At 42.0% G+C, this 15,733-nt stretch overlaps 1 protein-coding gene across 2 annotated transcripts in view; it reads left to right on the top strand.

The window, feature by feature from the left end:
* LOC109864569 (solute carrier family 41 member 2-like) overlaps window positions 1-12,584 on the top strand; it is a 43,184-nt gene extending 30,600 nt beyond the window's left edge. For both annotated transcript variants that reach the window (XM_031798165.1, XM_031798166.1), the window contains exon 11: window positions 11,053-12,584. In XM_031798165.1, the coding sequence (XP_031654025.1) occupies window positions 11,053-11,238 (186 nt within the window). In that variant the 3' untranslated portion in view covers window positions 11,239-12,584. The remainder of the gene's footprint in view (window positions 1-11,052) is intronic.
* Window positions 12,585-15,733: the final 3,149 nt, after the last annotated feature.

Here is a 15,733-nt window from a genome sequence, read left to right as displayed (position 1 = left end):
TGCCGCTGATGCTGCCACCACCATGCATCACCGTAGGGATGGTGACACTTGGCATTCAGGCCAAAGAGTTCAATTTTTGGTTTCATCAGACCAGAGAATCTTGTTTCTCATGGTCGGAGAGTCTTTAGGTCTGAATTATTATTATTATTTATTTTTTATTTAACTAGGTTAGGAACAAATTCTTATTTACAATTACGGCCTAGGAACAGTGGGTTAACTGCCTTCTTCAGGGGCAGAACGACAGATTTTTACCTTGTCAGCTCTGGGATTCGATCTTGCAACGCTCTAGTCCAACGCTCTAACCACTAGTCTACCTGCCACTCCAAACACACCCTGAAAGCACCGAATGGACTTGAATACTTATGTAAATAAGGTATTTCTGTTTTTGATTTTAATTGATTTGCTCAAATGTTTAAACCTGTTTTTGCTTTGTCATTATGGGGTATTGTGTGTAGATTGCTGAGGAAATAGTTTATTTGAATCCATTTTAGAATAAGTCTGTAAAGTAACAATGTGGAAAATGTCACGGGGTCTGAATACTTTCCGAATGCACTGTATAAAACGCTGGTGAGCATCCACACTCGAGGAAAGTTTATCGTTCTACAGTCCTACACCTGTCAATCAACTGATCAATGCATCCTATTGCATGCTGCATATTAATAAGGTGGTAACACAAGCCCATTCGGTGCTTTCAGGGTGTGTTCATTGTCATAGTGACAACTGCAAATAATGTCAATGTACATGTAGGCCTAATAACAAAAGGTATATGCAGTTCCTTCAGAAAGTATTTTTCCCCATGACTTTTCTACATTTTGTGTTACAGACGGAATTTAAAATGGATTAAATGTAGATGTTGTGTCACTGGCCTATACACTACCCCATAATGTCAAATTGCAATTCAAATTCTTGTTATGGAAAGTCCAAATAAGTTCAGGTGTAAAAATGTGCTTATCAAATCGCATAATAAGTTGCATGGATTCGTTGTCCAATAATAGTGGTTAACATAAAAAAAATGTCATCACTACCCCGTCTCTGTACCCCACGCATATAATTAGCATTATGGTTCCTCAATCGAGTAGTTAATTTCAAAATGCAGATTCAACCACAAAGACCAGGGACGTTTTTCAATGCTTCACAAAGAAGGGCACCTGTTGGTAGAAGAAGAAAAAAAGAAGCAGATGCTGATTTCCTTTCAGCATGGTGAAGTTATTAGTTAGGATTTGGATGGAGTATCACTACACCAGGTCACTACCAGTGGTGTGTACTCATGTACACCAAGGGAAGCCAGGCTTCCCCCCAAAAAATGTACCAATAAAAATAATTGAGTCTCTATGTTGAATTCATAATTTATAAATTCATACATTGTGCCCCTGGCCTGCAAGGATGGAAGTTTGATATATATAAGTCGGAGGTTTACATACACTTAGGTTAGAGTCATTAAAACTCGTTTTTCAACCACTCCACACATTTCTTGTTAACAAACTGTAGATTTGGCAAGTCGGTTAGGACATCTACTTTGTGCATAACACAAGTAATTTTTCCAACAATTGTTTGCAGACAGATTATTTCATTTATAATTCACTGTATCACAGTTCCAGTGGGTCAGAAGTACATTTAGGTCAACATTGGATCATTCAGAGATCCTCACTGAACTTCTGGAGAGAGTTTGCTGCACTGATAGTAAAGAGGCTGAATAATTTTGCACGCACAATTTTTCAGTTTTTGATTTGTTAAAAAAGTTTGAAATATCCAATAAATGTCATTCCACTTCATGATTGTGTCCCACTTGTTGTTGATTCTTCACAAAAAAATACAGTTTTATATCTTTATGTTTGAAGCCTGAAATGTGGCAAAAGGTCGCAAAGTTCAAGGGGGCCGAATACTTTCGCAAGGCACTGTATCTGAGCAGCTTACCGATCTCTGCAGCTGTACACAGCCCATCTGTAAATAGCCCATCTAACTACCTACCTCGTCCCCATATTGTTTTTATTTACTTTCTTTTGCACATCAGTATTTCTACTTGCACATCATTATCTGCACATCTATTACTCCAGTGTTCACTTGCTAAATTGTAATTACCTCGCTACTATGGCCTATTTATTGCCTTACCTCCTTACGCCATTTGCACACACTGTATACACATTTTTCTATTGTGTTATTGACTGTACTTTGGTTTATTCAATGTGTAACTCTGTTTTTTGTCGCACTGCTTTGCTTTATCTTGGCCAGGTCGCAGTTGTAAATGAGAACTTATTCTCAACTGGCCTACCTGGTTAAATAAAAAAAATCTTTGTATTATACTAATCATAGGTTATTTGTTGAAATGGTGGAGGCAGCTCCTGTTTTCTTTGCAACTTGCGGTAACTCTCTGGTTCTAAATCAATAGTTTAGTGGTGCGGAAATATTGGAAACATTAACTTGCTTGTGCAATGCTGTAGGTCATGTACCTAACTGTTTGTTATATGCAATTTGCTTTTGGTTGCTCTCTGGTTTTGTGATGAAATAAAGGTGTGGTTGAATTTATTCTGCCACTGTGTCTTCTTATTGTCTCAGCCTTAGGCCTATATATCACGGTGGCAAGGGATGTGAACTTACAGGTTATAGTGCAAACAATGCAATTATCACAACACAAAGGTTGTAATATGGCTTTTTTATGGCTTGGCTTCCCCAGGGATTTTACCCATGCACCGCTACTGGTCATTACAAAGATACAGGCATCCTGTCTAACTCAGTTGCCGAAGAGGAAGAAAACGGCTCAGAGATTTCACCATGAGACCACTGGTGGTTATAAAATAGTTCGAGTTTAGTGTTTGTGATATGAGAGAACTGAGGATGGATCAACAACATTGAAGTTACTCAAAAATACTAACCTAAATGACAGACTGAAAAGGAAGCCTGTACAGAATAAAAATATTCCAAAACATAATTCCTGTTTGCAATTAGGCACTAAAGTAAAACTGCAAAACATGTGGCAAAGAAATTACATTTTTGTACTGAATACAAAGTGTTTTGTTTGGGGCTAATACAACACATCACTGAGCACCACTCTTCATATTTTCAAGCATGGTGGTGGCTGCATCATGCTATGGGTATGCTTGTCATCGGCAAGAACTATGGAGTGTTTTAGGTTTAAAAAATAAATGGAATTTAGCTATAAGCACAGAGAAATTAACCTTTTCAGCAGAACAATAACCTAAATCACAAGGCCAAATCTACACGGGTTGCTCAGCAAGCTGACATTGAATGTTCTTGAGTGGCTTAGTCACAGTTTTGACTTAAATTGGCTTGAAAATCTATGGTAATACTTGAAAATGGCTGTCTAGCAATGATCAACAATCAACTTGACAGAGCTTGAATAAATGTACAAAGAGTAATGGTCAAATATTGTACAATCCAGTTGGCAAAGCTCTTGGGGACTTACCCATAGACTCACAGCTGTGATCGCCATCAAAGGTGCTTCTACAAAGTATTTACTCGGGTGTGAATTCTCATGTAAATGAGATATTTCTGTATTTCATTATTTTTTTTAATTAGCTACATTTTCTAAAAACATGTTTTCACTTTGACATTATGGGGTATTGTGTGTAGATGGGTGAGAGAAATATTTAATCCATTTTAATTCAGGTTGTGTAACAACAATGTGGAATAGGTCAAGGGGTTTGAATACTTTCTCAAGGCACTGTAATCTGTGAAAGCTTGCCAGTCCAGGCTACTTCCAGACACAAGACCTTGTTAGACCGTTTCAAGCCATCTAAAACGGTGAGTGACTAGCTGTGTACTGTTTCGGCAGTGTGAAAGTACAAACACTTCCCACGTTCGAACACACACGCAAACACAAACATATACACAAGAGACACCCAAAGCACGCCTCTAAAACACATCTTGTTCAGTCGCTATTTCTAATGAGGATAATTGAAAAGCTAAATGGTTGTGTGGCTCAGCGGGTAGAGCATGATGTTTGCAACCCCAGGGTTGTGGGTTCGATTTCCACTGGGGACCAGTACAAAAATGTATGCACTCACTAGTGTAAGTCTCTCTGGGTAAGAGCATCTGCTAAATGACTCAAATGTAAATCAGGATGTTCAGCCCCCTTTGACCTCCGACTCAGCACATCAGATTGTCTTACATTACATGAAACTAAATAAAGTGTCTTCATCACTGAAGCTCCTTTCAAACATGCCCTAACAATCACCCCTCTTTCAAAGTCACCGAGATCTCCTCTTCTAGCCATGGTAGCCAAAATAATGTGCAACTGGGCCTGACCAGCATTTTTATACGTGACCCTATGCAGATGTGATGTGTGGAAGCACCTGCTTTACATATACTTTGTATCCCTCATTTACTCAAGTGTTTCCTTTATTTTGGCAGTTACCTGTATGTTCCTTTTGAGAGCAGAAATAAGCAGACAGGCAGGCAGGCAAAGAGGGGGCTGTTGATGTTACTATGCTGAAGTAAAAGTAAAGTGTAGATGCTTCTATATCAGACACGAAACTAAACTTCCCGGTTCTTCGGAAATCTCTCTATACAACTACGCAGTGTCTTTTATTCCTGTGGTTCTCTAATTAATCTAAGGGCAATAAGAACGGAGTCAACATCAACAGACGCACTCTGTTTACCAGGACAAGATCAAGTGAACTTTGCTGTGAACATGGCTTCTCCTGTTTTATTTTTATATTTTGAACACGTGTATTTGGTTGAACTTCTAGAGGACTTTTTTTAGAGGATTAATTGATATTTCTCCCATATTTCCCCCTGGATGTGTTCACTGAGCCGGTCTCTATTCCATGTGGACACAACTTCTGCAAGGCCTGTATCAGAGGATGCTGGGATACCAGTGACCTGTACCAGTTTATGTAAGGATAAGTTCTATAGAGAACCTGTGCTTCGTGTCAACACAACGTTCAGAGAGATTGTAGAGAATTTTAAGAAGATGAGTCAGAGGTAAGGATGAGTCCCCTGCCAAGCCTGGAGAAGTGTCCTGTGACTTCTGCACTGAGATGAAGCTCAATGTCCTGAAGTCCTGTCTGGTGTGTCAGACCTCTTACTGTGAAACTCACCTGGAGCCTCATCAGAGAGTCTCAGCCTTAAAGAGACACAAGCTGATCAACCCTGTGGAGAACCTGGAAGACAGGATGTGTAAGAAGCACAAGAGACTCCTGGAGCTGTTCTGTAGGACTGACCTGTAGGACTGTGTTTGTGTCTTGTGCTTGAAAACAGACCACATGACTCATGACACTGTCCCTCTAGAGGAAGCGTATGGAGAGAGGAAGGCTGAACTTGAGAAGACTGAGGCAGAAGTACAGCAGATGATCCAGGAGAGACTGAAGAAGGTTCAGGAGATCAAACATTCAGTAGATCTGAGTCAGAAAGATGCAGAGAGAGAGATATCAGACAGTGTACAGGTCTTCACTGCTCTGGTTCGCTCCATTGAGAGAAGCCAGACTGAGCTCATTGTGATTGAGGAGAAGCAGAAAGCAGCAGAGAGGCAGGCTGAAGGGCTCATTAAAGACCTGGAGCAGGAAATCACTGAGCTAAAGAGGAGAAGCACTGAGCTGGAGCAGCTCTCACACACTGAGGACCACCTCCACCTCCTACAGAGCTGTCCATCCCTCTGCACCCCTCCACCCACCAAGGACTGGTCTGAGATCAGTGTTCACAGTGATCTGTGTGTGGGGACTGTGAGGAGAGCTGAGAATTGCTGTCCTCTTCTGCCCCAGTAATAATATAAGTGGTGAAAACTCTGTCCCTCTGATCATCACCCCTGTCAATCACCCAACATGATTTTTAATGTCACAACTAAGTGTCAGTCTTGAACAGACGGTAGTGTGAAAATTACTTTTTTAAAGGTCCTTTATAAGGATATCTGGTAATATCTCTCTGTCACATGAAAAGGTTGTTTCAATTCATCTTAAATAAAGTAGGATTTATTGTATTTACATGTGATGCAGTTATCCCCCCCTCCATGCCTGCTATAAAGTAAAGAATACCTTGTTTGTCTGAGAACATGTATCGCTGCAGTCCAACAGAGAGGACAGTGGTATCTTTCAACTAACCTGCTGGTCCTAAATTGCTTCAATGTTTCTGTGGTTATGTAAATAGACATGTTGCCCTATGCTTGTGAGCAACCCCAGTGTGCAGTGCCTGTTCAGGCTGTTCTCTCTCTCTGAGGAGTGGAAAGTTACCTGTGCTGTGTTTGCTCAGGGTGTTATCTCCGAGTCAGCAGTCTCTCTCTCTCCTCTCTCTCTCTCTCTCTCTCACTCTCACTCTCACTCTCACTCTCACTCTCACTCTCACTCACACTCACATCCTCAGCTGCTGCATTCGACTCTGCCCTCTACTAAGAATGGTGTGTTCTCTCTGAGAATTCAACCTCTATCCCTCTCCCTCTACTTTAGAGAATTCCCTTTGCTTTCCCACACTTTCCTTTGTAGGATTCTTTGAATGGGGCTTCAATGGTTTCAGAGATGGCGTCATGCAATTCCTGCTGTGCCTTTCCCACCTCTCAAGTCTGACATGGACACTACAGAGAGGCCCATCCAGGATCATCAATGTCTTCCACAATTAGTTAGATCGAAGTAGATAGCTAGTGTGAAGGAACATTTTGTTCTCTGAACACAGAGCCTTGAATTGTACATCTTGTCTCATACAATCATTGGTTCCTGTAGGTGCTGGGTAGAGATATGAGGGGGAGATGGTCATGACCCCCTCCTTAGACCTTTTGGCAGAACGCCCAGAATATGTTCTATAAGTAAAGATGGGAGACGTTGCCAGACACATGCAGGAACCAAACATTAATTATGAATAACTAATAAGCTAAATCATGCAAATATACAGTGCATTCGGTAAGTATTCAGACCCCTTGACTTTTTCCACATTTTGTTTCCTCATCCATCTACACACAATATCCCATAATGACAAAGCAAAAACAGGTTTTTAGAAATGTTTGCAAATGTATAATGATATTACATTTGCATAAGTATTTAGACCCTTTGCTCAGAACTTTGTTGAAGCATCTTTGGCAGCGATTACAGCCTCGAGTCTTCTTGGGTGTGACGCTACAAGCTTGGCACACCTGACCTGTATTTGGTGAGTTTCTCCCATTATTCTCTGCAGATCCTCTCAAGCTCTGTCAGGTTGGATGGGGAGCGTCGCAGCACAGCTATTTTCAGGTCTCTTCAGAGATGTTCGATTGGGTTCAAGTCCGGGGCTCTGGCTTGGTCACTCAAGGACATTCAGAGACTTGTCCCAAAGCCACTCCTGTGTTTTCTTGGCTGTGTGCATAGGTTCGTTGTCCTGTTAGAAGGGGAACCATCGCCCCAGTCTGTGGTCCGGAGCGCTCTGAGGCAGGTTTTCATCAAGCATCTTTCTGTACTTTGCTCCGTTCATCTTTCCCTCGATCCTGACTTTTCTTCCAGTCCCTGCCGCTGAAAAACATCAGTACAGCATGATGCTGATCTCGGTGGATGCAAATGTCTTTGATTTAAGAATGATGGAGGGCATTGTGTTCTTGGGGACCTTCAATGCTGCAGACTGTTTTTGGTACCCTTCCCCAGAACTGTGCCTCGACACAATCCCGTACAGGGCTCTACGGACAATTCCTTCGAACTCGTGGCTTGTTTTTTTCCTCTGACATGCACTGTCAAATGTGGGACCTTTATATAGACAGGTGTGTGCTTTTCCAAATCATGTCCAATCAATTGAATTTACCACAGGTGGACTCCAATCAAATTGTAGAAACATCTCAAGGATGATCAATGAAAACAGGATGCACCTGAGCTCAATTTTGAGTCTCATTGCAAAGGGACTGAATACTTATGTAAAGGTTTTTATTTATTTATTTGTAATAAATTTGCAAACAATTCCAAAAACCTTTTTAGATTAGTCTTTTATGGGGTATTGTGTGTAGGCAATTTAAAAATATATATATTTAATCAATTTTAGAATAAGGCTGTAATGTGGAAAAAGGGAAGGGGTCTAAACACTTTGCAGTGTAACTTGTCTTTGTAAACAGTATATAAGAGAACTAACTGGACTGCCCCAGCGGAGCTCCTGACAGACGTGTACTACTTGGTGCATTAAGTTTGTTGGAACCTCTCAGCTGTTTAATATAGAATGATTCATTTAAGATTGATTTCAGGTGTCCCTGGTGGTAATTTCCACGACACAAGCTAAACACGTCATTTCAAATGTTAGTGTGTAATTGAGATGGGACAGAGGAGCATCATGACCTTCACCATTTTCTTACTGCGCAGCGTTCTAAGGCGCTGCATCTCGGTGCAAGAGGCGTCACTACAGACCCTGGTTCGAATCCAGACTGTATCACATCCGGCTGTGATTGGGAGTCCCATAGGGCGGCGCACAATTGTCCCAGCGTCGTCCAGGGTAGGCCGTCATTGTAAATAAGAATTTGTTCTTAATCCAGGTTTGGCCGGGGTAGGCCGTCATTGTAAATAATAATTTGTTCTTAACTGACTTGCCTGGTTAAGTAAAGGTTTAATCCATTTGAGTCAGAATCTATATCTATGGACCCATCTCCTAATTTATTACCATGTCCTAATCGGGTCAAAGTTCTGTACCAGAAGTGCTGCTAATTTTACTAGGCTGGTCCATTAAGAACAAATTCTTATTTACAATGACGGCCCGGCAAGAGGCCTCCTGGATTTAATTTTTTTTATAATTTTAAAGTAAGAGAAGACGGACAACACAGATGGAAGACACTTGAAGGGAGACCTATGGCAACAACACAACCTGGTACAAACCTTAAGGCCAGACAACAGCACGAAGTACAGAAAAGGCAGAGACTAAGTACATCACACAAAACAGCTACAAATGACAATGAGTGTCCAAAACTATCCAGTTTAAGTGTTTTGCAGATAGTTCCAGTCGCTAGCTGCAGCGAACTGGAAAGAGGAGCGTCCCAGGGATGTGTTTAGCTTTGAGGACCTTTAACAGAATGTGACTGGAAAATCAGGTGTTGTATGTAGAGGATGCCTAAGAGAATTTTAGAAATGAGCAGGGGATCTTGCGTTGAGTATGTAGAGATGGCCAGTTAACAGAGGAGTATAGAGAGCAATGATGTGTCCTATACATTTGTGGCAAATCTGATGGTAAAGAACATCTAGCCACTCGAGCACCGTTACTGGCCGATCTGTATATTACATCTCCGTAATCTAGCAAGGGTAGGATGCTCATCTGAATCAGGGTTAGCTTGTCAGATGGGGTGAAGGAGGAGCGATGTATGTTACAGAAAACCTAGATGTAACCTTAGCCTGCAACCTGGTTATGTGCTCCAGGAAGGACAAAGTACTGTCTAGACAGAATTGGCTGGTGTGAAAAGGGATGGTAGGGAGAAAGAGGTATTAGATAGGTATGTTTCTGTTGTGCTTATGAATTATTCTGGCATTTCACATCAGTTTTCCAAGCAAATATATTCAAAGCACACACTTGAAAACAAACAAAGACACTCTCTTTAGACCAAACACATTCAAAGCGTTTCCTGTGTAAATCTTTTTAATTAGAAAGATGGAGACAAAAGGCTGATGCAGGATCCCATCCAGCCGCAGGACATCAAACAGTGTCTGGTTTCATTCTGGAGAGTCTCTCCTCCGCTCTCTTCTCTGCATTGATTAGACTGCTCTAGTTAGTACTGTTATGGTGGAAGGGGAGGTTGGATGTCGTTCTCTCTGCTTGTCTGTCTGTCGATTGTCTCCTAAAATGTATTTAGACAGCTATTTGGATTTGGGGAGAGTTTTTAAACTCTTCTGTTGATTGTCTGTGTGGTGTGGGTGTGTCGAAGGGGGATTTGGATTTGGGAGAGAGTTTTTAAACTCTTCTGTTGATTGTCAGTGTGGTGTGGATGTGTCGAAGGGGGATTTGGTGGACAGTGACACTCAATAAAAGGACAGAGGGGAAAGAAGATTGAACTTGATAGACCGGGACAAGGAGAGAGGGCCTTAAGAGGAAGTGTTTGATTCACTGCTATGTCACAAGGAGTAAAGTCCGTGTTATTTCAGGCTACCTACTTTGCACGCTACACACTATGTGTTGCAAGGCAAATAGACTTTGTCGTGTGACCCTTGGGGGTTTCCATACTTAACGCGTTCTGCATAGAGACAGATTTTTCAAAGCCATCATTGTTAGAATCCTAGATGGACCGAGGAATTCAGACACACCTATGAAACACACACAGTTAGAAAATAATTCCCTCTTTATCCCAAGATAGTATATGCTTCTTGTGATTTTGGTATTTGAAATGATCCATTTCCCTATAATGTATTTGCTGCTGGTAACATTAGATTTCACTTTGTTTTCCTTTACACATGGTTATCAGTTGAATGCTTAGTTGTATTCCTTATAGTATAGCTGTCATACTGGCCCTCTGTCTCTGGTCGGGCTAATTGCAGTGGGCAGCGTTTCAAGCTCTTTGTTTGTTGGACAGTGAAACAGGAATAACACCAACCACTGGCAGACAGTTTCTTTTCTCTAAAACACAATGGCCCAGCGCTCATCTCCATGCTCTCTCTCTCATTTCTCTCTCATCTCTCTCTCTCTCTCTCTCTCTCTCTCTCTCTCTCTCTCTCTCTCTCTCTCTCTCTCTCTCTCTCTCTCTCTCTCTCTCTCTCTCTCTCTCTCATTAATTTGTCTCTCTCTCTTTCTCCTCTCTCTCTCTTATTCCTCTCTTTCTCTCTTATTCCTCGGCTCAGTTTTCTTTGTTTCCATGGTGTTTCTTAGAAAATGTCTGTAAAGAGGTGTGTAATGTGGCTTTTTGGCATCTCCCTCGCTTCAACGTCTCGGTGGGACGCCACTATGCTGTGTGAATCATGTGCGTATGTGTGCATCTGTTTATATTGGGGGTGTGATGCCTTACAATCAGGAATAGCTTACATTGATTTACACGTGATATTGTGTTGCTGTGTGATAGGTCTTTAAGCTATCAGCGCTCTCTCATTCCCTCTCCCTCCCTTTATTATGTTACTCTTGTACAGATTTACATTATGTAAAGTCATTCTGTATATTAAACTCTCTCTCGCTCTGTGTGTGTGTGCCTCTCAGGTGTTCCTGTTGCTGTGTATAGCAGACTGGATGGTGTACTCTATGTGGCGTAGTGGTAAAGACCCAGACAGTTTCTCCATCCCCTACCTGACCGCCCTGGGCGACCTCCTGGGCACCGCTCTCCTGGCCCTCAGCTTCCAATTCCTGTGGTACATCGGCGACCAGGACAGCGACGTGGGTGACTGAGATGACCCCTGATCCCTGGCAGAGGGGTCACGCCCGTGCCTCTACCCCTGACCCAGAACCCCTACCCCTTCTCTTATGCCTTGCGGGGTTGTTCCCGTTGAGGCAGTTTGCCTCACTCAGCTATTGGTCGCTGGAACAATCCTCTGCCTTTCCTATTGTGCAGAGTAGCACTTAACACTATGCTGATTGAGCCAATGAGGAGCTCCAGATGTTCATTTGGAAGAAATGAAAAACCATATTATTTGGAAAGACATTTCTATGCATCTGGTTCCTTTTTTCCATTCAACCAATGACACTGCATTCTAAAAAATATTTTGCTTCTTACAGTGCAATTTATTAAGAGATTTGACCGTTGTTGTTTCGTTGCAACAAGTCACTTATATCCGGTGGACACTGCAAATTTAGCAGGAAGCCTTCAGTTAGTGAGATCAATGGGCTGCATTGTTTAGTCCTGACAGAGGGGAGACACATGGTCAGACAGGGTGGAGAAAGGCCAGGTTACTGGAGGTACACAACTCTATCCCTGGACAGCTGGGGCCAGGGTTTGCAGGGTTAGTCACTGGATCAGGTGTTTTAGAACTGGGATGGAACAAAAGCCTGCACACTATGTTGTTACAGACTAGTATTGCCTTCCCCTGGTCCCAAGCCGTATACAGTCTATACCAGAGCACTGAGTCTACTCTCAGCCCAGACGATATGCATCTCACTCTCTGTGGATGCACTTCATGTAGTCTCTCATTAAGGTCAGTCACAGATTGAACCTCAGTTGTTAATCTGTGTGGGGTTTCATGTGGCCATCTTAGTGGTCATGTACCCTTAGTTTTGTTTAGCATGATCACAAGGAAGGACACATAGAATTGGGGACAGCAGCCTGATCGTGACAGTTAATGGTACTCAAAGGAATGTATTGGATACCTGCTATTTGTATACCTCTCGAGGGACTTGATTCTTTCCCCTCTCTCTCTCTCTATCTATCTATAATGGGGGTCCAGTCACACAGAGTAGGTACTATTGTGGCGTTTTGCAGTCAGGTCCCGCATGATCATGTGGTTTTAACCATGGACGTTTCCACGCCACGCACTCTGTTTACACGTATGTACGTACGGCTCTCTGACGTTGATATTCCAATGAAATGTGCCTGCGGCGATTCACAGGGTGATGAGATGTTATTCTTTCTGATGCCATATTCCTTTAGTTTTCTGTTGGAGCTGTTGTTGTTTTCTAAGCTCGAATAATGTGCTATTAAAAGAGTTTGTTGTTTTCATATTCGCAAACTGTTCTCGGAAACGGATGATGAATTACCATTTTGTGACTCATAAATGTTTAATAAATAAGCTGCCTTCGAATGTGTGATTATCCTGAGTGAAGATTTGCCGGTCCCTCAGAGAGGTTAATTGGATGTTGTAGTATTAGTGGTTGTTCAGTCAAAGCTCTTGTCTAAAGAGGTTTAGGATGAAATGCCTGTAGACAGGGAAGGACAAGATCAGCTCCGAGTCAGACAAATCCGTGTATACCGACACTTCTCTGCAGTAAAGCAATGTTATGATTGAAGTGTTGTTACTGTGGTAGAAATATATTGTGTGCTCTTTGGATGCCCTCGGGAGATCACTGGACAATCACTGTCTCTATCTCCTCCAGTCTCCATGGTAACACCAGTGTGGTATTTCACCTTTCATGACCTCCACTCGATGAACACATGAACACACTCCTGTCTTTCTTCCCTCTTCCTGTCACTGCTTCCTTCTCATTATGTCTTCTCATTCCCTTAGTCTTGCTCTCTAACCATTCTTTCTCAGAGCTCGCTCTCTCTTTCAGATGTGAGAGACCTGAGAGGTGGGAACAGCACCCCCAGAGACATGTTAACATTACATGCTCCTTTGGGTGGGTACTTATATAAAAATGTCATATCATATCAACTGGTGTGTGAAGTTATATCTTGGCTATGTCACCTACAGGCCGATCTGTCTCTGTGGAGGTGGTATACATATTAGGTGATTCGTTTGAAAGGTGTCATGTCAGATTATGATTATGGAATTAATTGGAAGTGTGAAGAAGGGTTTACTGTAATTGCAGAGGGTTTACTTGGCACAGAGTATAGAGTTGGAAAGAGAAAAGCATTTGAATAACAGCGTATGGACTCAGTCTGACAGTGGTGAAACAGTTGTATATATTATAGTATCTCTACATTCTGACGCCTTGCAAATAAAGTTGCATGGTAAAAATAAAGATATTCTCTGGTTCTGGACATCAAAGATGAGCTTGAGCAGTAGTCCTTAACCCTCTCCTGGGAAAGATCAGAGATAGAGATGATCTAGAACATTAACCTAGAGAGGATCTAGAACATTAACCTAGAGAGGATCTATAACATTAACCTAGAGAGGATCTATAACATTAACCTAGAGAGGATCTACAACATTAACCTAGAGATGATCTAGAACATTAACCTAGGGAGGATCTAGAACATTAACCTAGGGAGGATCTAGAACATTAACCTAGGGAGGATCTAGAACATTAACCTAGAGATGATCTAGAACATTAACCTAGGGAGGATCTAGAACATTAACCTAGGGAGGATCTAGAACATTAACCTAGGGAGGATCTAGAACATTAACGTAGAGATGATCTAGAACATTAACCTAGGGAGGATCTAGAACATTAACAGAGCTGATCTAGAACATTAACCTAGGGAGGATCTAGAACATTAACCTAGAGATGATCTAGAACATTAACCTAGGGAGGATCTAGAACATTAACCTAGGGAGGATCTAGAACATTAACCTAGGGAGGATCTAGAACATTAACAGAGATGATCTAGAACATTAACCTTTTGATGCTTGTTTCTGAATGCATCACAGTCTGTTGTCTGATCAATAATTAGTAGATCTGATAGTGAGAATCGTTCCAACCACCTCCACCTTTTAGTTTCAACTAGGCCTAAGTCCATCCAATGGATTTCTCTTATCTTTTCATATTTGACAGTACTGATACCATGCTACATTAACCCATGTACCGTAATACGCCTTCATTTTGCTGTGTTTTTGTTCTTTCTCAGTGAAGTCCGAAGGCGTGACTAAGTAGTTGCAGTTTGTGTATTTTCATGGTTGTGTTGCGGGCTTGTGCGTCTGTCTGCCCCGTTAAAGAGCAGATTTTCATGGATGTAGAGGAGAGTCTGAAGTGTCAGTACCGTGTGGCTTAACGACCAGAGCAGGACCTCCTCTATGTCCACAGTAACCAGAACACTGAATTACTCTTGGCTGTCTCTCCACCTCCTGTCTATACTGTATAGGAGGGAGTAGGGAATCAGGATGTGATCTATCTAGACTACTGTAGTTTTACTACTCTCCTCAGTAGATACTTACTCAAATTCTGCCATCACTGACTGCATGGGGGAAAAGACACTTGGAAGTGTGGTTTTAAATGATATAATTATTACGTGTGTTATGGGATTTCTCTGATAATGTTATTGTGACAGTATAGGGTTAAAACATGTTATGGGATTTCTCTGATAATGTTATTGTGACAGTATAGGGTTAAAACAAAATGTCTGCATTAAGAAAAAATGAGGAGTTGCAAAAAAGTGAACATCAGATGGTTGAGAGAGGGAACTCCCACTGTGTTACTGTTGAGTTAGACATTCATCACTGTTATTACACTAGGTGGTTTTTATGAGGTGGCATGTCTCCAATGCTGGCCCATGTCTCTGCCTGGCTACAGAGAGGAATCATGTACTGTATGACTGCATCACACACACTCTTACTCTTAATTGTCCATTCAATTAATGTACAGTATTCTGTGGGCATGTAACAGTGTGCCTCTGTTGATGTCTAGACGCTCTGGTGTTAACGAGGGGTGCTGAACCTTGTATTGGGGGGGGGGGGGGTTTGAGTTGACAGGTTCGACTACTGTTTGGGAAAAGGGGTACAGTCTTCACCAGAGGGACCATGCTATTGAAGCCTACTCCAGGGGTCTTCTCTGGGCTTCCTGCCCTAACTGAATGGAAAACAATAGCTGATTCACCCTGGAAGCTAATAGGAAACCGATGATTTTTCCCCCTGAATATTTTCTCTCCAGTGATTTCGGAGTGTGCCTCTATGGAAACTCAATCGGCCCAGTGTTGCTGTGAGAGATAATCATGACTGTTAGGGGTCAACGAAATGAGGGTTATTAAAATGATAATCATCGTCGTTATCATACGTTTTCCTACTGTGACTGGAGAGAGGGATGGGTGGGAGAGGGGAAATAACTGGTAGGAAGGAGACATGGAGGAAGGGAAGTAAACGGAGAGTTTCCTGCCTCCCAGGGGTGAGATTCCTTGGTGACTGATGGAGTGGTGTCAGATGCCAGGTTTAACCTTCTGACCTGAACTGTGCTGTTGCCAAGAGTTTGAATAAGAACAGCACAAGTCTTTTTTTGTCTACAGTCGGCCTGGTTCATAATCTAACCGTGTCTTTATCACCTCTGAACCTACAGTAGGTTTTATACTGGCTATGTCACT

This window comes from Oncorhynchus kisutch, linkage group LG19 (assembly GCF_002021735.2).
Source record: "Oncorhynchus kisutch isolate 150728-3 linkage group LG19, Okis_V2, whole genome shotgun sequence".
In the NCBI taxonomy this organism is placed as follows: domain Eukaryota; kingdom Metazoa; phylum Chordata; class Actinopteri; order Salmoniformes; family Salmonidae; genus Oncorhynchus; species Oncorhynchus kisutch.
Note: the sequence above shows the minus strand (reverse complement) of the source record. Positions and strands in the feature narration are given on the sequence as shown.